The following is a 27,021-nucleotide window of genomic DNA, read 5'->3' as shown; positions in this document are numbered from 1 at the left end:
CTATGATGTCTCCCTGTTAGAATATAAGCTCCTTGAAGGCAGGAAATATTTTTGCTTTTTCTTTTCACAGTGCCTGGATCATAATAAGCATTTAACAAATTCTGGTTGATTAAATGATTGATTGGACATTTGCAGACAGACATCTAAGGTTGTTGGTTTAATTCCTGGCTCCTTTCTTGGGTTTTGTCTTTTGTGAATGGCTTTTTTTTTTTGGTGTCTTTTCCCACATTCTTCCTACATGGCAACTGTTTTCTATTTTTTTATGTTAACTAGTTTGGTGAAAGTATGTGGTTAGTTTTCTCCTCATTTCTTTTCAGATTCTGTAATTCTGTGTAACTTGAGTTTTTTTTCCTATCAGCACCATGTAAACAATAGCGTCGTCTAAATCAGGAATTCTTAACCTTTTTTGTGTCATGGATCCCTTTGGCAGTCCGGTGAAGCCTATGGACACATATATGTATATACATATGTAATATATATTGGGGCAGCTAGGTGGCACAGTGTATAGAATGCCAGGCCTCATCTTTCTAAGTTCAAATCGGGCCTCAAATACCTACTAGCTGTGTGACCCTGGGCAAATCACTTAACCCTGTTGGCTTCAGTTCCTCATTTGTAAAATGAGCTGGAGAAGGAAATGCCAGATCACTCTAGTATCTCTGCCAAGAAAACCCCAAATAGGGTCATGAAGAGCCAGACACAACTGAAAAATGACTGAACTGAAAAAAATATGTATTCTTTGTACATGGTTTTCATTTTGTCTCTCCCCCTTTAGATTGTGAGCTCTCTGAGGGCTAGTACTAGCTTTCTTTGTATCTCAGTGCTTAGCACAGTGCCTGGCACAGAGTAGGCATTTAATCAGTGCTTATCTACTGACTTGCTGACTGACCCAAGATCTTGGTGGCAATAGTTTAGCCTGCCTGGTACATGCCACTTCTTCCACTTCTCACAGACCACCCTTCTACTTCAACCAGGCCAGCTTGTCTGCATAAAACACTTTGTAAAAGGTAAATTACTAAGGGCAGCTAGGTGGTGCAGTGGATAGAACCCTGGCTCTGGAATAAAGAACACCTGAGTTCAAATCTAGTCTCAGATACTTACTAGCTGTGTGACCCTGGGCAAGTCATTTAACCCTGATCTCCTCCAAGAAGAAATTAAATTTCTACATAAAATATAACTTCTCTTCCTCTTCATTTTTAGAAGTGTTAGTCCTGGCCAGGGCTCAGCATGCTAACTTTCTTTAGGAAGTACCAATTGATAGTCTAGCCAAACTAGCCTGCGTGGTATCTCCTGGACGTCATGTTCCACTTCTGTGCTTTTCTACATACTTCATGTTTGGAAAGGCCTTCCTCCTTGTTTTCACTTTTTGGAATCACATGCTCCCTTCAAGGCTTAGCTCAGGTGCTACTTCCTACATAACGTTTTTCCTAATCCCTTGTATCCCAGTTCCTGGTGTTCACCCCCCACCGAAATGGCTTCATTTTTATTTTGTGCACACACACATTACTTACTTTCTGTGCACATATTGTTTTCTCTATGAAAACTGCTGAATAGCGGAGACTCATTATTTGTTGTTGTGCAGTCGTGTCCAGCTCTTGGTGACCCCATTTGGGCTTTCCTTGGCAAAGATACCAGAATGGTTTGCCATTTCCTTCTCCAGTTCATTTTACAGATGAGGAAACTGAGGTATACAAAGTTAAGTGACTTGCCCAGGGTCACAGCTAGTAAGTGTCTGAGACTGGATTTGAACTCATAAAGATGAGTCTTTCTGATACCAGGCTCAGTGTTCTATCCACTGTGCCACGTAGCTGCCCCATTGTCTTTGTATCCCTAGTGCCTAACAGTGTCTTTCATATAGTAGACACTTTAAAAATGCCCGTTGAATGCGTGAACAGATGGCCACCTGCTTAAAAGAAGTATTTTGCCTTCCAGAGTGAGAACTGGGAATGACAACACTTGATTGGTTGTATTACTCTCCCCCTGCACTGTTTTTCATTAAAAAAAATTTTTTTTTTCTCTCATATATTTCGAATGTGCTTTGTTGGTGTTTACTGGAATCTGTATTGTAACACATGCAACTTGACCTATCAAAATAAATAACTATGTTGCCCTGGAGAGCAGGAATTTTCAAGTATTAAAAATTGGTGCATTTATTAAAAATTAATCCATTCTACAGCCCCTCCCTAGCCCCAACCCTGTGTTTTTACATTCTAGGCAGCTATTCCAGACAAATCATTCCAGACAAATAAAGGTTCATATATAGACCTGTGGTTGGATCTTCCCTGGACTTCAGTGTTCTTAACTCTAAAATAATGTGGTTGGATTAGAGTTTAACTATTAACTATTCTATCTGTAATGATTGATGAATCTGTGCTTAAAAACTGTAGGGAAAATCATGTTTGTGAAAAAGTTCATTCTTCTGTTTTGCAGAGGTGTATTTGTTGACGTTGTGATCCCGCAGTCTTAATGCATGGCCCTTGGGAGTTCATTGAAAACTGTGCAAGAATTCTCTGTATGCTTTGAGGAAAGTGGGTTCTTACAAAGTCGTTTTGTACCTTTCCGCTATTGAAAGCATTATCAATTTATTTAGTAACTACTCCACTCAGCAAGCATTTATTAGGTGTTATGTACCTACAGCTCTATGATTGAACTAAAGAGAATACAAACACAACAGAGCCGTTCCCTCGCTTAAAGCACCTGCCACCTTTATGACTATCCTTTTAGCTCTAGAAAGCAAAAAATACTCCCTAAGCCACAGTGTTTCCTTCTTACTGTGAAAAGTTACTGGAGTTACACAGGAATTTTGCACTAATGGTGTCTCCAGAATAGTTATAGGGCATACATAAAATTTCTGTCACTGTCACCTAGTTAGGAGGGCTGTGTATTGGTTGTTATGCTTCATGTATCTGGTCATGCCACTCCTCTTCTTAACAATTGTTGGTACCTCCCTATTGCATGTTGAGTTAATTTGTATTTCTTTACTTGGCATTCAGGACCTTCCACATCTGGCACAGTCTGATACTTTTTCAATCTTATTTCATATCACCTCCCTCCACCTTAAAAAAAGGGAAAAATAACATTTCTATGAGAAGCAGTGTGACATAGTTGATAGGAAGTCAGCCTTGAAGTCAGGAAAAGCAGGGCTCAAGACCTGCTATGCATTCATAACAGTTCTATAACTACGGGCAAGTCACAACTTCCCAGTACCCCCAGTCAACTCTCTGACTTATTAATTACATATGACTTCTTGTTCTACATCACTGGAAGAAGTTCCCCACACAGATGAAATCATAGATCTGAGCCAAATAAATAAATATGAATGAATGAATGAAAAAACATATATTTCAGCACTCCCTTTGAGTCAAGCACTGAGGATACAAATATAAGTAACAAGATGGTCCCTGCCATGGAGGAGTTTGCTTTTGAAAGGGGAGACCAACACATACAGTGTGGTGGCTATGCAGGAGTGTTTTGGATTGGGAAGTCAGAGGAAATCATTACTGGAGACATAAGGCAACTGATTGACTCATTTCCAGGAATGGGTCTTCTGATGAGATTAATTGAATGTCACACTCCAAGCAAAATACACACCACCTTGAGCAAGCCCAACACTCCTGTGCCTTCAAGGTTTTCCTCATGCTGCTGTTATGTCTGGAATGTCTTCCCTCCTCCCCTTTTCCCTATGCAATTTCCTTTTGTCCTTACCTCCTCCAGGAAGCCTTCCCTTCAACATCCCCACCCTCACCTCTGGGGAATCCTAATGACCTTCCTCCTCCTCCTAATACTTTGTACTGTGTATCATAGTTATTTGGATTAGTGTCTTCTCTTACAACTAGAATGTAAGCTTCATAATGAAGTCAGAGATGGCAGCTTAGCTATACTCTCTGTCTTAGCTGTGTGATCCTGGGCAAGTCACTTAACCCAGTTTGCCTCAATTTCCTCTTCTGTAAAATGACCTGGAGAAGGAAATGGCAAACCACTCTAGTACCTTTGCCAAAAAAAATCCAAAAAACCAAAATGGGGTCATGAAGAATCAGACACAATTGAAACAACTGAATAACAAAATCTTTTTCAGAATGAGACACACAATTTTGGGTGGCCAATGTGGCAATTAATTTGGCTAGACTATGAATATTTGTTATGAGAATTTTATTTTATTTTTTATTATTTTTACTATTCAATGAGGGAAACACTGGGAGGGAGAAATAATAAATACTTGCAAAAATAAATATTTTGAAAGAGTAAATGCACTATTGTAACTTGAAATAAAGTTTTACAGATTAAAAAAAAATTTAGATAAATAATTTTATCTAATTGGGATGTATGGGGTGTTCAGAGAAGGCTAGCACCTTTGATATGAGAACTGCCAAGCCCTATCCAGGGCTGCTTTCCACCTTTGGTGTCCACCTGTCACTTAACTCTCACCTGTGGCTCCAAGAAGCTGTAGCATACGTAGAGGCCATACCCTGGTAAACCATTTCTGCAGATGGGCTAAACCAGGTTGTGGGTAACTGACAAGCCTCAAACCTATCTATGAGTTAGAGGGGGTGTCTACCCCAAGCATGTGAAGACTTCCCTTGTGGGAATAGGTAGAAGTGAACAATTTGTTTCAACAGGCCATGCAGACTGTGGAGCACTTAAAGCTTGGTTAGACATCAAAGAAACCAAGGTTATACACTGCATCCCGAGCCACTGGTCAGTTGTCTTGATTTGTGTCTTACCATTGGACTCTGATGACTCTGGAAGAGAGAATGAGGCCAACAACTTTGAACAATTCTGCCTCATTTAAATCCAATTTGTGCACAAGTCAAAAGACATCACCCATAATCATTTTTACCTACCTCGAAGTCCTGTGGCAATGGGCAAATGATGAAGTGGAAGGTGCAGATATACTGGGAGTTGTAGTCACAATCCTGTATACAAGTGGCCCAGGCCATAGGGTTGTCTTCTCACCGACTGAAGCAGCAGTGGGGTTTGGCAGCCCCCTGGGTGTCTGAGCAGCCTTTTAAGGACTGCACTGTTCATCTCCTGGTGTAAGGAAGGGGCTAGAAAAGATGCTCTGAAAATTTTCTGCTTTACCCAAACTTGACCTGCTTATCATGGCAGGCAGAGATCCTACCCTATGGTCAAAACACAAAAATATGTTCAAAACTTTTGCAAAGATGATTCCACTAACCATCAGTACATGGAATGTGTGCATGTTTATGGACAACAAGAAATTCAGTAGACTTGAAAGATGAATAGCTCTTGTTGTGAGTTGTGAACCCAGCAGGTATCGCATCCAAATAGCACCCCTGAGTGAAACAAGGCTGGCAAATGAAGGCCAGATTAGCAAAGTCAGAACTGGATACACATTTTTCTAGAGTGGCTATGGTGATAGGGAGCGCCATGAAGCTGGCGTAAGTTTTGCAATCAAAACTAGTCAACAAACTGGTAAGCCTTCCAAAAGGAGTGAATGATAGGCTCATGACAATTAAATTGCCACTTGCAGGAAAGCACCATGCCATCATCATCAGTGTGTATGCTCCACCATGATGAATCCTGGTGAAGTCAAAAATTTTATGAAGACCTGGAGACCCTCATCATCGATGTGCTGGAAGAAGACAAGCTAGTCATTCTGGGTGACTTTAACACCAGAGTAGGCACAGACTATCAGACATGGCAGGGAGTTTTTGGGAGGAATGGACTTGGAATCAGCATTAGCAATGGTCACTTACTATTGAAGACTTATGTGTCTCATGACCTCATCACCAACACTATCTTCTGTTTATCTAAATACAATAAAATTTAATGGCTGTCCCCTCACAGCAAACATTGGCATTTAATATACTCTCATTATAAGAAGAAGAGACAGATGTGGGAGTGAAAAGGCAATGTGTGGCACAGAATGCTAGACTGATCATAGACTTATCTTCTCCAAACTAAACATGTTTGTCTCCAAGGCAAGATGACTACCAGAAGATGACTACCAGAAGACAGTGTCAAGAGTTAGAGTGTTTCTTCTTGCATGAACAGTTTGTTGCTAACTTGGTGGGAAGGCTGAGCCAACACATGGCTGACAACAGCAGAGCAGAAAAGGAATGGGCAGCTTTCAGAGATTTTGGTATATAGCACAGCATTTATTTATCTGAGTCAGAACATTAGAAACTTCAAGATTGGTTTGATGAGAATAATGGGGAAATTCAAAAACTGCTAAACAAAAAACAAGAACTCAACAGGGTTTACCAGCAGGATGGTTACTCCATCTCTAAGAAGGCAGCATTTAACTCCATCAAAAGTAAAGCACAAGTAAAATTTAGAGAGATGCAGAATTCTTGGCTTAGTAAGAAGACAGATGAAATTCATTTTAAGGAGATAGTAACAATCCAAAGCACTTTTATTATGCCCTGAAGGCTTTTTATGGGGCCAAAGACTTATGGTGCATCTCAATTACTCAGTGCTGATGGAGCTGCATTGATTAGTGATAAGGACATGATCCTGGAGAGATGGGCTGGACACTTCCATAGTGTTCTCAACAGACCTTCATCAACCAATGCTGAATCCACCGACCACATACCTCAGGTTGAAGTCAGTGCCATTCTAGCCAAACTTGCAACTGAAGAAGAGGTTTTGAATACCATTCAGCAACTCTCGTGTGGCAAAGCACCTGTTGCTGATTCTATTCCAGCTGAGATTTACAAGGCAGTGGTGACTACTGCTCATACTGACTGAAATTTTCCAGGTTCTATGCAAGAGGAGGTTATCCCCCAGGAATTCAAAGATACTCCATTGTCCAATCACAGAGGGGTCTTTCTCTTAGTCATTGCTAACAGGATTCTTGCCAGAGTCCTCCTTAATAGACTGAAAAACCCATCTACTAAGATATAATACAAAATGCACGCCAGTGCAATCGTTAATACTTAAAACAATGAAGAAATGCTGAATCTTAAATCATTGTGAGAACATATAAGGATATAACATAGGGCACTCCAAATTGTTAATCATAGTTGGCTGGTAAATCTTGAAACTGATCTAATTGACATAGGATATAATAGGTTGCTAATCCACACCCAGTTGACTTATGGCAGGAAATACCTCTCCTTACTTTTGATAATTTCACTGCTTTCAGGCAAATAAAAAGTAGGCTTTCCCCTGTGAAAGATGTTGGGGACCCCTGTTAAAAAAATAGCTTTCACATTTATAGAGCACTTTCCATGCAACCACCTTGTGAAATTAGTAGTACAGTATCTCAATGGAATTCCAAGTCACATTTTTTCCACTATACCGTGCTGCTTCTTATATAACACATTAAGTCAATTTCTTTGTTAGCTGACTGCTAAACCAGAATTTTATTTCAACTGACTGCTCTCTTTTCTCTCTAAGAAATGTAGTATCTACATTCAATAATAACTGATTAATTTAGTACTTCAAAGTTTCTAAAGCATTTTTACATATATGGAGTCATCAGTTATAGCAGATAGAGAAATTTTGAGTTCCCTTACCTTGGCATTGTACTTTCCAGGCCTGTACACATACATGATGAGGTTGATGGACATGTTGCCAGAGCTAGCTCAGTGTTTGGGAGGCTCTGAAGGAAAGTGTGGGAGAGAAAAGGTATTAGGCTGTCTACCATACTGAAAGTCTACAGAGCTGTTGTACTGACCTCATTGTTGTATGCCTCTGAAACCTGGACAATATACCAGTGCCATGCCAGGAAACTTAATCAATTCCATTGTCTTTGGAAGATATTGAAGATCATCTGACAAGATAAGGTATGGGAAACTGAAGTCCTTTCTTGAGCTGAACTACCAAGCATTTAAACTCTACTGCAGAGAGTACAACTCATGAGCTGGCCATGTTGTTTGAATGCCAAATGAACATTTGCCTAAAAGACTATTTTATGGAGAACTCACACAAGGCAAGTGCTCATATGGAGGTCAGGAGAAGTGATACAAGGACACTATCAAGGTCTCTCTGAGGAACTTTGGAATCAGTTGTGAAACATGTGAGCCACTGGCACAAGGCCACCCAGCATGGTGTGCCCACATCAAAGAAGGCCCTGTGCTCTCTGAGCAAAGCAGAATTTCAGTAGCTTAAAAGAAAATGGGAGATGATGCACAAATTTAGAGACATCTCCACTCCAGATGTTCATATGGACTATTTGTGCCCAACCTGTGGCAGAGCCTTCCATGCTTGTATTGGTTTGATCAGCCACAGTCAGACACATTGTACCTTGACCCCAACAAAGTGATGTAATTTTTGTCCTCTTCAAGAACGAAGGAAAACAACTAGATAAATATGAGATAAAATGGTTAAAAGAAAACGATCTTCCCCAGAATTTAGTATAAGACTGCACACAATAGATATTTCATGAATGTTTTTGAATGAATGATTGGTTTTGTACTGGTTGATCAGATACCAATGGTGGCAAGAGATGCAGAAATTGGTCTTCCTCTCACTTCCACTGATTCAAATAAGATAACATATAAAAAGTGTCATTCAAACTTCAAAGCACTATAAAGATTCTGCCTATCATTATTATTTTTATCATCATTCAACCTGTGAAGAATTCCCAGCAAAATGGGCTCCAGGCAGTGATCTGAGACTATCAAGTGTCCACGGCTGTTTTGGAAACATTAGAGCAGCAGTGAACATTGAAAGCCACCTTAGCAAGAAGGTGAAGGGATTTTCAGCTCAGGGCCAAGAGCTCCTAAATTGGACGATGCTTCTAAATGACTCAGTATGCATTTGCTGGGGAGAGATATCTCTCCATCCAGAAGCAGGGCAAAGTATTTGTGTGCCTTGGACAGGGTTTGAAACACCCCTCCCCATCTCCACTTCCACTCCTACCATGAAAATATCAGCTTCATTTTATCTTTAATAAAAGTACTTCATATGCATTTAGAACAGAAATTCTTAGCAGGGATCTGTCCATAGATTTGAGGAGGTTCATGAACTTGGATGGGGAAAAATACCTCTCTCTTTCTTGCTGTCGCTCTTTCCCTCTTGCTGTTGCTCTATCCACCACACATACACACACACACACACACACACACACACACACACACATACACATAACATTATTCACACTAACCTAAAATTTATTTTCACTAACTGAAATTTAGCATTTCCTTCCATTTGAAGATCCTTTTAATTCAGAGATTACCTCCATCTCTAAATCTATGATTTCTTCATTCATTTTCCCACATCTAACAATAAAAACTGCTGCTGAGGGCTAGGGAGTTGCATCCTTTCGCTTTACACTAATGTCCCTCCACTCTGTGCCCATACATGTGGTGACCAGCATGGGTATAGTCCAAGGGCAACCTGGCCTCTAATGAGAGGGGTTAGGCTCCTTTTCTCCAACTCTTTGGTTTATTACATACCCACCCTAGTTCCCCCCTCCCCGAGAAAACTTAAAGATTTACTTTGGTTTGGCTCATATCTAGAGTCTCTCTCAAAGAGGGAGCCTAGAAAGGTACTCAGTGCACAGTGTCAGTCAGGTATGGGACAGCTATTTATTTCTTCCATACAAAAGAAATGCTAAACACATTGACAGACATTTTAAAAAGAGCAAGTAATATCTGTCATTAAAATTTTCCAGGAAATTGAAACTTAAAACTTTGCAACTTGAAGTCAGTTTGAGAAGGCCTCTAAGAGAGAGGTGGAGAAATAGTCAGAGGAGCCAAGAGCTAGTTTGAAGTGAACATGTCTGGCATGGTTGCTAGCCCACATTAAGGTGGCACAGTGTATAGAGTTCTGGCGTCAGGAGGACCGGAGTTCAAATTTGGCCTCAGACACTTGACACTAGTTTTGTGACCCTAGGCAAGTCACTTAACCCTGATTGCCTCACCAAAAATTAAAAAACCAAAACTTTATTTTTATGTAATAAAAGTTGTCCATTTTATCTATCTTCTGTAATCCTCTCTATCCTTTGTTTGGTCATGAACTATCTGAAAGCTAAAAATTTCTTCCTTGCTCCTCTAATTTGTTTATGATGTGAGGTATGTATATATACATACCTTTTATTTCTATTTATTTCTATTTGGAGCTTATCTTTGTTATAATGTGAGGTGTTGGTCTAAACCTAATTTCTTCTAGACTTTTATCCAGTGATTTCTATTCTAGACTCCTGTGTTCACATAGACAGTATATGTTAGAGAAAGAAATCAAATTTAATTCTTGCTGTCTTCACAGGGTTTTTATAAGGATCAAAGAATGTATAAAATATGCTTTGCAAGGCTTAAAACATTATATGTGCTAGTTATTTATATAGCTACCATTTATATGAGGCTAGTTATTTATATAGCTACCATTTATATATATACGTGTGTGTGTGTGTGTATATATTTTTATATATATATATATATATATATATATATATATATATATATGTGTGTGTGTGTGTGTGTGTGTGTGTGTGCTAAGCCTGGAGTCAGGATAGATCCCAGCTCAAATCCAGCCTCAGATACTGACTACTTGTGTGACCTTGGGTAAGTCACTTAATCACTGTTTCCTTCATTTTTCTCATCTGTAAAAAGCAGATAAATATGCAGACCTATTGCTTTCTAGTTCTGCAGAAAAACTAGTTTTAGTCATCTCCTTTAAAGCAACTTCTATCATTTATTCTATTGTTAGTGTGTATGTACCTCACTTAAGGCAACTGATATGCCCTATGCCCAGCTCCCTTTATCAAGTAAGAACACCTCTACTGAATTAATCAATTAATGACATTGAATTAAGAACAGAAGAGTTCTTAATTAATTTGCAAGGGTTGAAAGCCATTGGATGAGATTAAATCATGCTACACAGGAAGGGTATTGGAACTGATTGACGAGACTTAGTCAGACTCTATGGACCTTGAATAAATTAGCAAGACATTTTGTTCAGATCCTGGTGATTCCCAGGAGTGGCTCAATCCACTAGCAGATGCAAATCTAATCAAGCCCCTGGGAAGGAATTGATTTGGGGGAGTAGGCGAAGAGGGGTAGAGCTGCAGAGCAGAGGATGCCATCATGAATTTCAAAAGTTCGGAAGATTTGAACTTCTCATTATTGTCATCTTAGTAGTATCCCCAGAAAAGTAATGGATGTGTCAGCAATGTCTCTATGCGGAGCCAAGGACAAACTAAATAGACTGAGGAAAGACAGCTTGAGGACTCTGCAAGCAGTCCAGCAGAAAGTCTCATGCCTAAAGGGAACTTCATGAAAACCCAACAAAGGGGACAAATGACTTCTAGCAATCAGGATCTGTAAATCACTCTTTTGCCACATGTGTCTGTAAGCCTACTTTCCCCTGGACTCTGTATACATTTGTGAGAGCATGTGTTTCTGGGTTGGGGAGGAAAGTTTATACTAATTGTGCTTACTGTAGCACTTTAGTAAATACTTGTTTTGAAAAGTCATACTGGCTAAATTGATATCAGTGAATAGTCAATGGGGAGCCACAATGGTGGAGTTCTTCTCCCCAATTTCTCAAGGTTTCCCCTAGTACCCTGAGGAAAAGAATACGTTGCCACTCTCTGGGAACCTGACATACGAATGCTTATGGGATTTGGGACCAGAGCCCAACTAGTGAGCCCAGAGTCTGTTAACAAGAATCAAGTTTCTCTTTTATGTTTGAAGCAATTTGAGCTTTCATTATGTTGGACTTCTTTGAGCACACAAATGATCAAAGGTTTTCAATGTCCCTTTTTGGGGGAGGGGTGTGTCTCTCTCTGTCCTCAAATCTCTATTGTAGATGTTGACGGAAGATGACTTGTTGGTTTTGTTCTTTGGGAAGATTTCATTCCTTGACACATCTCAACCTTTTGACTTTCACTTTTAATTGTTGATTAGGGGTATCAAGAATTTCTGATGTCCTTTTGTTTTCTGGATTCCCTTTCAATGTGTTTCTTGAATAAGGAGGTATGGTGTTCAGGTGTTCTACTGCATATACTAACTTGTTATTGATGCAGTCTTCTCCCATTTTTTTTCAATGTCTTCAATAGTTTTATCAAGCCTTTTCTTTCATGGTGGTATTGGGTGCCTGTCCTTAGGCATATTCCTAGATGACTCTACCTTTCCTCTGATAGCCCTTCCTGGGACAATAGCTACAGAATATACTATTGTGTGATGGGCCGGATTTTTTTCCCCCTTACACTGTCAAATGTTATGGGAGAATGCTTTCATTCTTGGTGGTTATATAACAACTTTAAAAAAATTACTCTGAGGGGCAGCTAGATGGCACAGTGGATAAAGCAATGGCCCTAGAGTCAGGAGGACCTAAATTCAAATCTGGCCTCAGACACAACACTCACTAGCAGTGTGACTTTGGGCAAGTCACTTAACCTCAATTGCTTTACCCCCCCCCAAAAAATTACTCTGAGCATTTGTTGGATTTGTGCTATCAAATTAAAAAGAGGATTTTTAAAAAATTCCAATAAGTTAAGCTTATCTTTTGAAAATCATTCAAGACATTGGCATTATTTTTGCCACCCTTTTTTTTTTTTAATTAAACAGGGTTTCTGGAGTTTCGTGTGTAGATTCTCAACAACTTTAGGTTTTTCAGATTTAAATAACTTCTCAGTTTTCACTCTTATTTTATCTAATCTGGGTTTAGGAATGGAATAATTTCTTACAATTTTCCCTCGCTTATATGCCTTACATTGTTATGTAATTTGAAGTCGTGTGTCCTTCATTGATAAAAAGAATATTGGGGGGGGCAGCTAGGTGGGGCAGTGGTTACAGCACTGGCCCTGAAGTCAAGAGGACCTGAGTTCAAATCCGGCCTCAGACCAAATGCTTGACACTTACTAGCTGTGTGACCCTGAGCAAGTCACTTAGCCCTAAAAATAAAAAAATAAAAAATTTAAAAAGCATATGAAGTCCTTGCTTATAAACTGGTAAGATGTTTCCAATTTTTCTACAAAATAATACTGGCATATATAAGAAAAGCTTCTTAGAGTGGCTGCTGCACAAGGTAATTACTAATGTTCTTTTAATCAAATATGTATTGAATTCTGTACTTGGTATATAGAATTTATGAACAGAGTCCATTTCATATGTACTCACAGTTTGCCTAGTGCTATCTTCACCAAAACATTTGCAGAAGGTGGGATATTCATATTTCTTGTTTGTTAGTATGATATCAGAATATGAATGAGCATCACTAGCTTTAATATGCTTTGTGTTGAGTTGACTATCATAATGGTACCTCCTAGGGCCACCCTGTACTTTGCCGCATCCATTTTTTAGGTTCATAGAAGTTGTTTTATTGTGCTGGCCAGGTATCAACGAGAGACACCAACAAAGGCCAGTTGGTAAATAATCCAGGGTTCCTACCAAGCTTTCACAGCTTCTCCAGCAGTCCAAGAACACACAGAATCCTTAATGTACAACAGCTTGGCTGGCATTCCCTTACTTTAAAAAAAATAATTTATTTTTAGTTTTCAACATTCACTTCCATAAGATTTTGAGTTTTAAATTTTCTCCCTCTCCGTCTCCTCCTCCCTCCCCAAGACGGCGTGCAATCTGATATAGGCTCTACTTATACATTCATTTTAAGCATATTTTCACATTAGTTATGATGTATAGAAGAATTAGAACTAATGGGAGGAACTACAAAAAAGAAGAAATAAAACACAATAACAAAAGAAAAGGAGAGCAAATAGCATGCTTCCATCTGCATTCAGACTCCATAGTTCTTTCTCTGGGTGTGGATAGCATTTTCCATCATGAGTCTTTTAGAGTTGTCTTACATCCTTGCATTGCGAGAAGAGCTGAGTCATCAAAGTCAGTTATTGCACAATGTGGCTGTTACTGTGTACAAGGTTCTCCTGGTTCTGCTCACTTTACTTAGTATCAGTTCGTATAAGTCTTTCCAGGTTTTTCTGAAATCTGCCTGCTCATCATTTCTTATAGTACAATAGTGTTCCATTACATTCATTTACCACAACTTGTTCAGCCATTCCCCAATTGATGGACATCTCCTCAATTTCCAATTCTTTGGCATTCCCTTACTTTGCTATTGCTTCCCCTGACTCCCACCCCCAAGGACAGTATATTGGGTTTTGAGAGGCTTGTTAACATTATGATTATTGTTATTATTATCATTAGATTTACAAACTGGGATTGGGGAGGGGGACACAAAGTCCTAAAGCATAATCCCTTGTCAAGTTCCCTCTTTGGGTATTCTGTAGTAACGTTAATGGTTTGTCATTATTTAATTATATATTAATTAAGATTTTACTGTTGGACTTGCAAACATATGCTTCTAAATGTAAAACATGAAGTAAAACATTTTCAGATACAAAATGTCACCATTATGGTAAGTTCCAGGAAGAAGTGACTTTCAAAATTATTTTATAAATTTAAGGTGTGGATTATCTTTTTAATTTGCATATTGGTTTTGAATCATTTTAATTATAATTAAAGCAAATTAGAAACTTAAAGACATAAGACAATTGCTCTTTTTAACTTCATCTAGAACCCAAGAAATAATATTTCTACTATGACATCTCTGTTACAGTACTAGTACTGTACTAGCATCCACCTTGTACCTGGGGGAAGAAATTGAAAGAAATGGGATTTTAAATTTCTAATCTAAGATAAAAATTGTTACAGGGTTTCTCCAGAAAAGATTCAGTGATTAAGCTACCTTAAATACTGCACCCTAAATTTCACAATCTGTTGAACCTTGGTCTTCTTTTCAGGACACAAAATAAATTTGACAGCATTTCAGAGGCATTCTAGAAATACAGAGTCATAGAAAGTTAAAACTGGAAGAGATTTCTGAAATAAAAGATGTATATAAGACAATAAGACTGAATCTGAAGAAGAAATCTTTAATCCACTACAGGGAACTCAGTAATAATTGAGAAATCACACAATATAGCAGATCACTTTACATTAGATTACATTTGTAATGAAATGTAGAACAAAATGTGACTAAGATAATCAAAAAACTGAAGGCAAAACAAAACAAAACAAAAACCCCAGTCATTAACATGTGACTCCACAGCATGGAATCTGCAAAAAGGTGTATAGTTTTCGACTTTTTAGAGTGGCTGCTTCATAAGAGACTTACTAATGTTCTTTTAATTAAATACTTAGTGCATCCTGTATTTGGTATGTACAGACGTTATGAACAGAAAATCATTAACAATAAAAGAAAATGATGGTGATTTGATTGCAGAAAAATTAGAGGGTAATCCTTGAGCTCAGTCTCTAGTGCCCTGTGAGACTGGCATTTAATTCATCATAAGCATTGTTAGTTGTAAATTAAGTCCTCCAGAAGCTTAGGAGTGTCATCAGTTCTCTTGTTTTCCACCTTATGGTGCTTTATGACATACAAAGTGAAAATTAATTATTTAGACTTCTTGGCGGGGAGGAGGGCAGACTTGGCAACTATCTAGGGCAGGAAGTCACCCAACACATGTCATTACCCAAATGACAAAATCATCTTTGGTAATTACACCGGGGACACGGTACGTACCAGGCTGCAGCTCTCCCTTACTTCTCTAGACAAGGGACGTCCGAGTCACTGGTATGGCTGTCACCCCACCTGGCATATACCACCCAATGTGCCAACGAGTCCGCAGGGAGGGGACCTAGGCTCCCGCACGTGAGGAGCTGTCTAAACTGGCCACGGGGCTGTATAATGAAGGTAGCTCCCAAGCAGCTGCTTCTCCTAGGGCACCTAGGAGATCCTCCAGCAGGCGTCGCTGGCTCTCATCTGTCCTACACCCGCAGGCTTGAGACTGAGCGCAGGTGGGTGCTACTTGAGGATTGGGCTCTCGCCCTGCGCGGACATCACGGAGAGGGGGCGCTGCTCACTGATTGTCCCCGCTCCGCCTCCCCGTCCACAAGGAGGGCTCGAGCTGCTGTGGTGCACATGTTTGGCTCTGTTCACCTCCGCTAACCCCCTACCTGAGGCTCCCCAGAGGGAGAAAGGGGCGGGGTCAGCTCTGGAGCGAGTAGAGGCCGCGGAGCTGGAACCGCCGCAGGTTCTTCCCTAGGAGCAGAAAGGCTGAAACTGCAGCGCCTGAGCAGCGGTAGGAGCAGCAGGGTACCGAGATGTCGGAGCAAGGAGGACAGCGGGAGCTCAGCCCCACCAGGGCGCCTAAGAAACACACCACTTTTAACATCTGGCGGATCAAGAAGAAGCACCAGCACCCTGCGGACTATGCGGTCTTCGTTCCCCATCCTCCGCCTCCGGCCGTCTCTCAGGAACCTGAGACACCTGCCCCCCGGTAAGCCCTCATCCTGCCCCGAGAGACCCCTGTTCCCTTACTTTCTGACCCTGGGGATGGGGACCACTAGCCCAAACACCCTACTGGCCATCCCTTGTGCGTGTGGGGAGGGGTCCTCTTCTCTCTTGATTTATTCTTCTCGAGCCGCGGTGGCAAAACAGATGCGAAACACCTGGATCTTGAATGGCTCCTTCCACCGCGGCTGCTGAGCCGAAGGACGGGGAAGGAGAAAAGCTCTGGAGCGGTTTATTCTTGCCTTACGGTAATTTTCACAACTTCCAGCAGTGAAGGGTGAACCAGTCCCTGCGCATCGAACGTGTGTGTGTGTGTGTGTGTGTGTGTGTGTGTGTGTGTGTGTGTGTGTGTGTGTGTGTGTGTGTGTGTGTGTGTGTGTGTATGTGTGTATGCGTGAGTGCCTCCTGCATCTTGTTCCCCGTTGATGGTCTCGCTTCGTTTTGACTGCACAGGGAGAGGGATTTGATGGAACAGATTTAAGTCCTGACCTGTCAAACAGCCCATGTGAAAAGAATTGCAGCGAAGGGTCGGGCTGGTATAATTAATCATGCTAATAGCTACTGTACCTTGGAATTCTATAATGCCTTAGATAATAGCACCTTTCTCCTGAAGAGCTCAAAACACGTTTCCGGCTACTCTATCTCCTTTATCCTCACGAGATTCTAGTGAGATGGGTAGTGGCAAGGTTTATCATGCCCATTACATGGGTGGAGAAACTGAGGCACAGAGGGGCGAAGTAAGTAGTCCAAAGTTGTTGGTTTGTCAGTGGCAGAGCCAGCACTAAAAACCAGTTTGAGTTTTAATTTTGTGGTGATCCCATTCTCGTGGACTGAACACCCACCCCTGGATTCTCAATAGCATAGTTCATTTATATTTACAGTTACAATGTGTATGTATGTTGAGCAAAAATAAATCTAACATAGATTTGCTGTGTAGTCTGTAGGAAAAGAGTCTGTAAGAAGGGACAATCAACAGTGTCCTTGTTGAGAGAGGAAATAAATCCTCTTGCCACTATCCAAAAGAATACCACCAGACTCCTATGCTCCCTACTTCTCTAGAAGTCTCAGTGGGTTCCTTCAACCTTTAGAAAGTATCAGATCTGACTGGAGAAGATGAAAACTGGGTTGTGTCACAGGGATGATACAGGGTGAACTCTCAAATATGGGGAAATGTTAATAGCCTAGGAAGGGGGAAACTACCTGAAAGAGAGTGTATATGATGGTTATAAACAAACATAGTTTAAGAGCAAATTGTGTTTATGCAACAGTTGCATTTATACTTACAACTGTTTTCACGTTTCTAAGAAGAATGTATGTAACAATATAATGGTTTTTTTTTCTTTCACGGTAGGAATCAATTGGGAGGGAGAATCTTTTCAGCTACCCAGAGGCTTATTGTGCATAATTATGGGCTGACATTTGTAATAAATTGTACTGTTTAATAATGATGTATAGTTCAGTAAGTGTTATATTTATATGAATAGATGTTATGAAATTTTGAATATGATCACATCTTATGCCAATTTGCCTGAAGTTAATAGTTTTCAAATGAATTTGCTGAAATACTTTATGTTTTGTATCTTTACTTCTTACCTTTGGGCCTTCAGACTTCTCACGATTTTTAAACTTTTATTTTTTTCCTCTGAACTATGATAAACTTTATGCAAACAGAATATTTCTGAAACTGAATTTACTGGTCTGTCTTACTGATGTTTTTCCAGTTAGATCATCTTTTTTTTTTTTACAGTAGACCTTTTTCTGCTGAGCTTACATATTTCTTTAAAGATATCTGCTAAAATACATTTAGCAGTAAATGGTCAGTGGTAGACAGTGTTCTTCCTTTGAGCTGCCTGGTTGTGTTAATTTACCTTGGACTAGCATTTTAGGACTGCAAAACCTTGGGAGAATATAAATCCACTCATTTGTGGTCTTTGCTTCTGTACTAGGAAAGTTAGGCAACCAGGAGCACTTATTTCTGTGTAGTTGCCTTGTATTAGGCAAGATGATTTTTTAAAAGGTGGGAGGAGGGACAAACGGAGAGAGAAAAGACATGTTCTTTACCGTAGAGAAGGTCACCATTTAATGATAATTTTAAAGTATAAAAATGATTTGTTATATGAGGTAGCTCTTTGGGAGGGGTAGGGATACTGGAGGAAATTATGGTGATATAAAAAACCAACAAAAATTCATTAAAAATTTTTAAAGTTAATTGAAATAAAAATTCTAAAGGGTTGAATCTGTCTCCAAAGTGGTAGGACTTGGTAGGGTATTTTTAAAGCCTGAAGTTGTTCTTTCTTTCATTTGATATGTGAATGATAGAATGTAAGTTACTTGAGAGTGGGGATTGTGTTTTGTTGTTTTTTTCTTGGTATCCAGAGCACTATTTTTTGGGGGGGAGAGGGGCAGTTGGGTTTAAGTGACTTGCCCAGTGTCACACAGCTAGTGAGTGTTGTGTGTCTGAAGTTGGATTTGAATTCAGGTCCTCCTGAATCCAGGGCCAGTGCTTTATCCACTGCACCACCTAGCTGCCCCTATTCAGAGGTAGCATTGTGTTGTGGATAGAGAGCTAGTTTCAGATTCAGGAATACCCTAATTCAAGACTTGCTTCTGTGCATATTAGCTCTGTGAGCCTTAGGCTTGTCAATGAAGTGTACCAGGCAAGCCCTCTAAGGCTGGTTCTTAACTTTGTGTTATGAACCCCTATGCCAGACTGGTGAATCCTAGAGAACTCAGAGTAATACTTTTAAATGCATGAAATAAAGAGGATCATGAAGGAAGCCAATTATGTTGAAATATAGTTATCAAAATTTTTGTTAAAGTTCATGGAGCCCAAGTTAAGAACCCCTATTTTAACACTTTAAGTTTCACAGTAGGTGCAGATCTGTATTGGTAGAGGGATTTTCCTTCACCAGTGAAATCACAGGTGCTGTCCATCTGCACCACCTAGCACAGTACCTGGTGTGTGGTTGGTACCTAATAAGCATCTGTCAGATTGAATTGATGAAGGATTGATGCCCTCATCAGCTCGAGAACTACCTCCACCAACAAAGATCGCAAATTAAGTTACTTGTCCCAGGTCAGCCAGCTAATAAGTGGCAAACTTCAAGCCCAAACAGTATTCTGTCCACTATCTGAGGCTGCCTCATTTCATCAAGAGATTGAAACACTATCCCTTTTTCTGAAGTTCATCTCTCACTTTGGAGACACTTTGGTCTTTCAGAATGACTACATGGTACATATTGTTGTGCTGTTATTCATAAGAATAGAGGCATCTCTACACCAGGTCAAATCTAGCTGCTGCCAAAAGGTGGCCCCAAGGGATTTACAGCAGGAGGACATGTTTGTCCTTCCTACTGACAAGATCTCAGGTATCCTAGCTTCTTTTATTAGCTGTTTGCTGCTCTGTCATTCATAAATATGTCCAAACAAGCTCCCTTTGAAAATCCATATCTGTTTTCTGCCTGGTATATTTCCATAAGGTTATCATATGAAATATAAATGAAGAAACCTTTCCTTTGTTTTTCCGAGCCAAGGAAGTATACTTTCAAGTATTAATTAGAAATAGACTCAAAATCTAAAGGTTGATGATGCTGATTAAAATGAATTAAGTCCAATAAAATTCTCCACAAAAGCAAGGAAGGGAAGGGTTCTCTTGAGTGGAAAAAGCTGAATTTACATGGTAAGCCTTATATGATCCTGAAAATCTGTAGACCTAGTTTCAATCAGGCCAAAAGTGGGACAGAGTTCCGGAGCATCTTCAATGAAATGGCAATCAGGATACCTTGGTTTAGATTTCAGTTTCACCTGGATTTTATCATAGCGACTGTGAGACACCATTCAGCTTTTCTGGTTCTCTATGGGCCTTTCTTAAGACAGTAGAAAAATAACATCCCCAGTATACCCTATTGGGGTGTTATGAGGAATAATGAATCATTTATGCATTTTTTTCTTTTTCCAGAAAAAGAAAATACATCAATTAAACTGTTTATGGCTTGCCCAGACCTATAGGTCCACAGTAGGAAATTCTAATGAGTAAGCTCCCTCTGCTAGTGAAGAAACAGTAATTTCTGCACTTTATAGTTTTAGAGACTGTAACTTCTCTGGGCACTGAGTAGTTAAGTGACTTGCCTAGGCTAGGTCTTCCTAACTCTGAGGCTCTCTGGAGGACACCATTAGGGTCTAGTATCATAATACTGCCCAGTACTGATTTTATCCCACTTCACATTGATTGTATCATCTAGTCCCCACCCCCCCTTTTTTTTTTTGCTCAGTGCTCAGAAATTGGACAGCTAGGTGGCAAAGTGAATAGAGCACTGGGCTTGGAATCAGGAAGATTCGTGAGTTCAAATCTGGCCTGAGACACTAACTAGCTGTGTGACCCTGGGCAAGTCACTTAACTCTGTTTGCCTCAGTTCCTCATCTGTGAAATGAGCTAGAGAAGGAAATGACAAATCACTCCAATATCTTTGCCAAGAAAACCCCAAATGGGGTCACAGGGAGTCGGACACAAACTCCCTTTCAATCTAGTAATTACAGAATTGTTTGCCATGTATAAATTACATAGTAATCAAAATTTGATTAACTTTTGCTTATTTTGGTTTTTATAAAGAGTTGGTAATGAATAAACCTCCTTTTTATCCTAGTGAAAGAGACAGAGGATGTCAGAAGCCCAGAAGCAAGCTGTAACCTGAATTGGTTCCAACTTCAGTATCTTGAAGTTAATAATGTTATGCCGTGAAAAAAAGGGCTGTCCTTAGGCATTCAATGACATAAAAGCATTACATGGATAGCCTATGGAATAAAACATAGACTTAATCATTGGAATTCCAAGAGCTTACCTATTCAGGTGTTTAGGTGGAGGTTTAAAGTTATGGGAAATTTTTTTTTGTTACCTGTGCTTTAAATATCTTCATATTTTTGTTAAATCATTAAGCTACTTGGTTCCCACCTAGCTGTTTTTGATGAATTACCCCAGGACTGGTCTTATAGTTTGTCATTTTTAACTCTGAGGCACATAGATTGAGTTATAAATGTGACATTATATATGGGATGATTTTAAAATAGTAATGATCTCATGGTGTGTCAGTGTGATTAAAATTAAATGGAAGAGTGATCCTTCCATATTAGTTTTATAGGCTGAGAATACAAATAAAGCTCTTCAAGAAAGATTTAAATAAATTAATCACTGGTAGATTCATAGCTGATTATTAAGGCACAGTCAAGGACGCTCAGGATACCTCCCTAACCTTTACAATGAGGTAGAATAATTAACATGTTTCCCCTCAAAACATCCTTTGGTTCCCCTGTTAGACTAGAATACTGGGTTATGTAGATAACTGATCTGATCTAGTAAAGTAGTTATGTTGTCAAAGTAAGGCTGTCATTGTTCCATCATTTTAGTTGTGTTCAACTCTCCGTGACCCCATTTGAGGTTTTCTTGGTAAAGATATTGGAGCAGTTTGCCATTTCCTTCTCCAGCTCATTTTACAGATGAGGAAACTGAGGCCAACAAAGTTAAGTGACTTCCCTAGGGTCATATTGCTAGTAAGTATAGTAGCGTGATAGTCCTTCTCAAATATCTCCTATCTTTATTTTCTTCCACATTTCTTAACCAATCCAATGGATTCATTTCTGTACTTCTCTCTGGGAAAATGAGTCCTATGTTTGACTTGGAGAAGGTTAGAACATAAATTCAGCATCTTTTTTTTCTTGAACTAGTTTTCAAAATGAAGTAGAGTTTGAATGTTTGGAATTTACCATCCATTTTGTGTTTACTTCAGATGCCTAGTGTACATGGGCCTTAATCTTGGTCTGTATTATGTATGAGAGGAACAGGATTCAGAACAAAGGGCTTATGTTAACATTTTCTAACCTAGTCACACTATGTCTAGAGTGTTGTGCTCTGTTCTGGATATTTTGTTTCAGGAAAAAAACAATGATAAGCCAGAGCACATCCAGAGGAAGGACAATCAGGATGGTTAGGAAACATGAGGCAATATCTTTCAGGAATCATTTGAAAGAACTAGAGGTGCTGAGCCTGAGAAAGAGAAGATGTGGTTGAGGGAGGCTGTGGGCGTAACAGTCTCCTCAAATGTTTGAAAGACTATCCTGTGGAAGAAGGATTGTGTTTGTTTTTAGGGTCCTCAGAAGGCAGAGCTAGGAACAACAGCTCGGCCCATTTGTATAAAAAAATCTTTTTGGGCTAACTTAAGGCCTCAAAACAGATTTCAGCCTTCTGAAAGTGGCAGTTTTCGTAGGAGATTATGAAAACCACCTTAACTCTGCCTTTCTGCATTTCATGGTTGGAGATGGTAAAAGAAATGCTCCTTCCTCTGACACAAATCCCATTTGCAATCAACAAGCATTTATTAAGCACCAACTGTGTGCCTGACAGTTCACTGAACACGAAGTATAGACAGTAATGATATAGCCCCTTCAAGGCAGAAAAATAAATACAAGACATATATATATATATAATATATATATATATATATATATATATATATGTATATATATATGTATATATATATGTGTGTGTGTGTGTGTGTGTATGTGTATGTATATAGATAGAGATACATATATCTATATATAATCTACCTATATGTGTGTGTATGTACACACACACTCTCACTAACTCACATACTAACTGGGAGAGTTACTAAGAGCTGGGAAAGGTTAGGAAAAACCTCTTGTTAGGAGGTGATGTTTGAGCTGTGTTTTGAAAGGAGTTAGGCATTCTATGGTCATGATGTGAAGGGAAAGAGTGGTGTATTCCAGGCATGGGCAACAGCCTATTCAAGGGGGTGGAGATAAGAAAGAGGTGGAATGCTGCATAGAAGGAGCAGAAGTAGGCCAATTTGACTGGGCCAGTAGAGAAGGTGAAGGCTAGCAATACATTCCTGGTGCTCTGTTCTTGGTAAGAATAAAAATAAAACAAAAACACCAGGAGGAAAACCCTAGAACTAAGAAAAGACTTAAGTTGGGGGGTGGGTTGGATGCATTCCACAGCAGATTTTAAAATGTAATGATAATCAATAGATCTGCCAGGACCTTAGAGAAGAGGTAAGGTAGACCGAAGTCAGACTGTGAAGGGTTTTGAGCCCCGAACAGAAGAGTTTGTATTGTTTTTTAAAGGCAGTGAGCCGCTGGACTTTGTCTCGGGCATTGTGTTCAGGGCAGCCAATTAGGAGGCCATTGTAATTGTCCAAGTGAGAGGTGTTAACAGCTCAAACTGGAGAGGAGGGGGCAGGCAGATGCAAAAGATATTGTGGAGGTAGAATGGACAAAACCAGCCAACTAATTGGGGTTAGGAGGGTGAAGAAGGAAGAATCAAAGGCGGTTCTGAGAATGCAAACCTGGGTTACTAGTGACTTTTGATAGAAACAGAGAAGTTAGAACGAAGAGTGAGTTTTGTGGAAAATATATGAGCTGTATTTTTGACAGGTTGCGTGTGAGATGCTTATAGGACATCAGGGAAATGGCCAATAGTTGTCAGTGCATGATTGCAGCTAGGGTCCAGAGAGGTTGGGTTGAAAATATACATCTGGGAGTAATTCTACAGCATAATTGAATTCATGGCAGCTGGTGAGGTCATCAAGAGAGAGGGTGTAGAAAGGGAAGAGGGCTCAGGACATAAACTTGGGGTATCTGCTGACTGGAAGAGGGACATGAATAATGATGAAACGAAGAAGACCAGGAAGGAATGGCAACAGGTAGAAGAACCAGGAGAAAGAATGTCACAAAAACCCAGAGAGAAGAGAACATCCAGGAGGAGAGGGTCATTGGTGGAATCGCGGTACAGAGAGGTCAAGAAGAATGATGACAGGAAAGAGGACTTAGCAATTAAGAGAACACTGGGGACTTTGGGGAGCAGTTTTCAATCAAAAGATAAGGTTGAAAGCCAAATTGCAAGGAATTGAGAAGTGAGAGGAGACTGTGAGCGGAGAGGATGGCCAGATTCTTCTGGAGCTTGCTAATAATAGGAAAGAGTATAGTATAGGACAATAGATTGAAGGGATAGTAGAATCAAGTAAAGACTCACCTGGGTATGTTTGTGGGGAGCAGAGAAGGAGCCACTGGATAGGGAGGGCCTGTGAGAGAGAAAAAGAGAAAGAGAAATATGAATGATTGATTCTGGGCCAATTTCTAGGAGGGATAAAATCAAGAGTGCAAACAGAGGAGTTGGCCTTGGTGAGAAGAGTAGCCTCTTTATTATAGACTAAAGTAAAGGAAGAGAGATGAAGTACAATGATGAGGGTGTTGAGATGTAGAATGGAGGAGACCAAGAAAATGATAGCTGATGGACCCCTATTTTCTCTTTCTTTCTTTTTTGCTAGGCAATGGTCTTAAGTGACTTGCCCAGAATCACACAACTAGTAAGTGTCAAGTGTCTGAGGCCAGATTTGAAGACTTCTATTTTCTTAGTAAAATATGAGGCAAAGTAAAGGAAATGGAGAGGAAATGGTGTGGGAAGCTTGAGGAGAGATTAGGTATGAAGCGTCTGCTGAGGGGTGGGGTGGGAGGAAAGTGTTCAGCAGAAATTCAGAAAAGGTAAAAAAGATTAAGCACCTCAGTGCTATGGGCAGATGCTGTGCTAAATGCCATTTATTACCAACTCATTTCGAACAAGATGAAAGGGGAGAACTGGACTGCTGTCATGCATTCTTCCCTTGGGCCCCGCCCCCAGGCTATCTCCAGATGGGATATACCTAAATCCATTCCCTGAACGGACCTCTTCCACCTTTGGTGCCCTTGTCACCTAACTGGGCTCCCATAACTCCTGTTTCTTTTTGCCATGAAGCAAGCACTTTGCAACCTCATAGGACAAAATATCATCCTCATGCCATAAGGTTGAATCTCAAGAGACAACTTTAAATAATCTTAATTAGATGACTTCTTCAATCTACCTCTAACAACTGATATTCTGCACGCTCCCAACCTTATGCCTGCTCCATTTTAGTAATATACAAAGCTGGTGATGTACAAATTCCATTTCCTATCCCCAATTATCCAATCTCTTATTCCTAACTAGCCCAACCCCCCCCCCATGTCCCACTCCTGTCTGCCCCTTCCCTGTGTCTTTTAGAATGCCTACTCAATCCATAATGAAGCAAGTTCTATCCCGCACTGTTTTTTCCCTACTCCTCCTCTTCTGGATTTCACAGAGATATAGAATCCTCCTGAAGACCACTCCTTCTCATACTCTTTCTAGTATACCCCTAACTCACTGGTCATGGTAGGGCAGTCGGAATACTCTGTGTTCCTCCTCACCACTTCCAGACTCTATTGCTGACACTAAGCAACCTCTCCCCCTTTGAGGTTCACAGTATCCAAATGCATCACTCAATTTACATCCTGCTGGAAGTTTTGTTTGTTTTTTTTTTAGACAAGGTTTATTAAAGAACCGGCATATTAGCCAGACTCTTAAGGAATCTGAGTATCTGTGAGCTATTGGCTAGATTGTAAGAATCTGAGCCATGCCAGAAGTTTTCTACCAACTTCCAGGACCTTCTTCTTCCTCCTTCAAAAATTTTAGTTCCTGGTCCCAACTCTTGCCCTTATCCTAGGAGACTTCAACATACAGCTTCCCAGTTCTGCAAACTGTTCAGCTTTCATGACCTACTTCTCCACTGTATTGTAGCTATGCATACCAATTGGTCATGTCCTTGAGCTTGCCCTCTTGCCACTTCTGTGAGCTCCAAAATTCCTTTATCTGATAATCTATCATTTCCTTTTTCTCTATGCCTTTTGACCAATAACCCTATTCTTTCCCCTTTCTTTTCTTCTACCTCTTTGTTCTCTCCAAAGTCACTGGCTATGTTCTCCTCTCTCATCCTGACCCCTTGGTGAATCAACTATCCTCTCTCTTATAAAATCCACCACACAGCTAGTGGCACAATGGATAAAGTTCCAGACCTGGAGTCAAGAAGACCTGAGTTCAAAGCTGGCCTCAGACACTTTCTAGATGTGTGACCTTGGGCAACTCACAACCACTGTTTGCCTCAGTTTCCCTCAACTGCGAGATGAAAATAATAGCAGTGCCTACCTCACAAGGTTGTTGTGAGGATCAAACGAGATGATATTTGTAAAAGTCCTTAGCGTAGTGCCTGGCACTAATAGATGATTTATAAATGTTTATTCTCTTATTCCCTTATTCTCTCCCATTCACATGTTGTCGAATGGATCTGGAAGAAATTATGAAGCTGTGCTGACTGGGTCCATTAAACATTTATATCATCTAACCTTAACTGGGCCCTCACTGCAGCAAGGCAGTCTATTCTTCCCTAATCAGTTTGTTATTTCACTTTCCACATTGATTATTTCAAACTATATTTTCTCTCTTCAAGATTTCCACAACATACTTCCCCTCCCCTTTCAGTTGAGGACTTCATTTCATAATTAACTCAAAAAATTGAGATCATTCAATAAGAACCCCCTTTTATTCACTTCCTTTCATCTCAAATCATTCAACTATCTCCTACTATCTTGTTCTTTACTCTGGTCTGGGATGAAGAGTTTGTCCTCTTCTTTGCCAAGGGCAACTCCCTGCACCCTCAATCCCATTCACTTCCATCTTGTCCAGCAGATTTCCTCCTCTATCACCATCCCTGCTGTCTGTCATCTTAAATAACTCCCTATCTACTGGCTGTCTTAAAAATGACACTAGAGCCTACTGTTTCTTCTTCTTGTCCTATATCTCTCTTCCCCATTCTTAGCTAAACTATTTGGGAAAGACAGCTACACTTGATGCCTCTGCTTACTTTCATTTGGCTTGCTTTTAAATCCTTTGTAATCTAGCTT

General features: G+C 40.0%; 1 protein-coding gene across 1 annotated transcript in view; it reads left to right on the top strand.

Moving 5' to 3' along the window:
* Positions 1 to 15,951: 15,951 nt before the first annotated feature.
* Positions 15,952 to 27,021, top strand: part of CRYBG1 (crystallin beta-gamma domain containing 1) — a 274,835-nt gene continuing 263,765 nt past the window's right edge. The window contains 1 exon segment of the mRNA XM_020976947.2: positions 15,952 to 16,207. Within this exon segment, the coding sequence (XP_020832606.2) occupies positions 16,032 to 16,207 (176 nt within the window). The 5' untranslated portion in view covers positions 15,952 to 16,031.

This window comes from Phascolarctos cinereus, unplaced genomic scaffold (genome assembly GCF_003287225.1).
Source record: "Phascolarctos cinereus isolate Bilbo 61053 unplaced genomic scaffold, phaCin_HiC Scaffold_5;HRSCAF=322, whole genome shotgun sequence".
Lineage (NCBI taxonomy): Eukaryota > Metazoa > Chordata > Mammalia > Diprotodontia > Phascolarctidae > Phascolarctos > Phascolarctos cinereus.
Note: the sequence above shows the minus strand (reverse complement) of the source record. Positions and strands in the feature narration are given on the sequence as shown.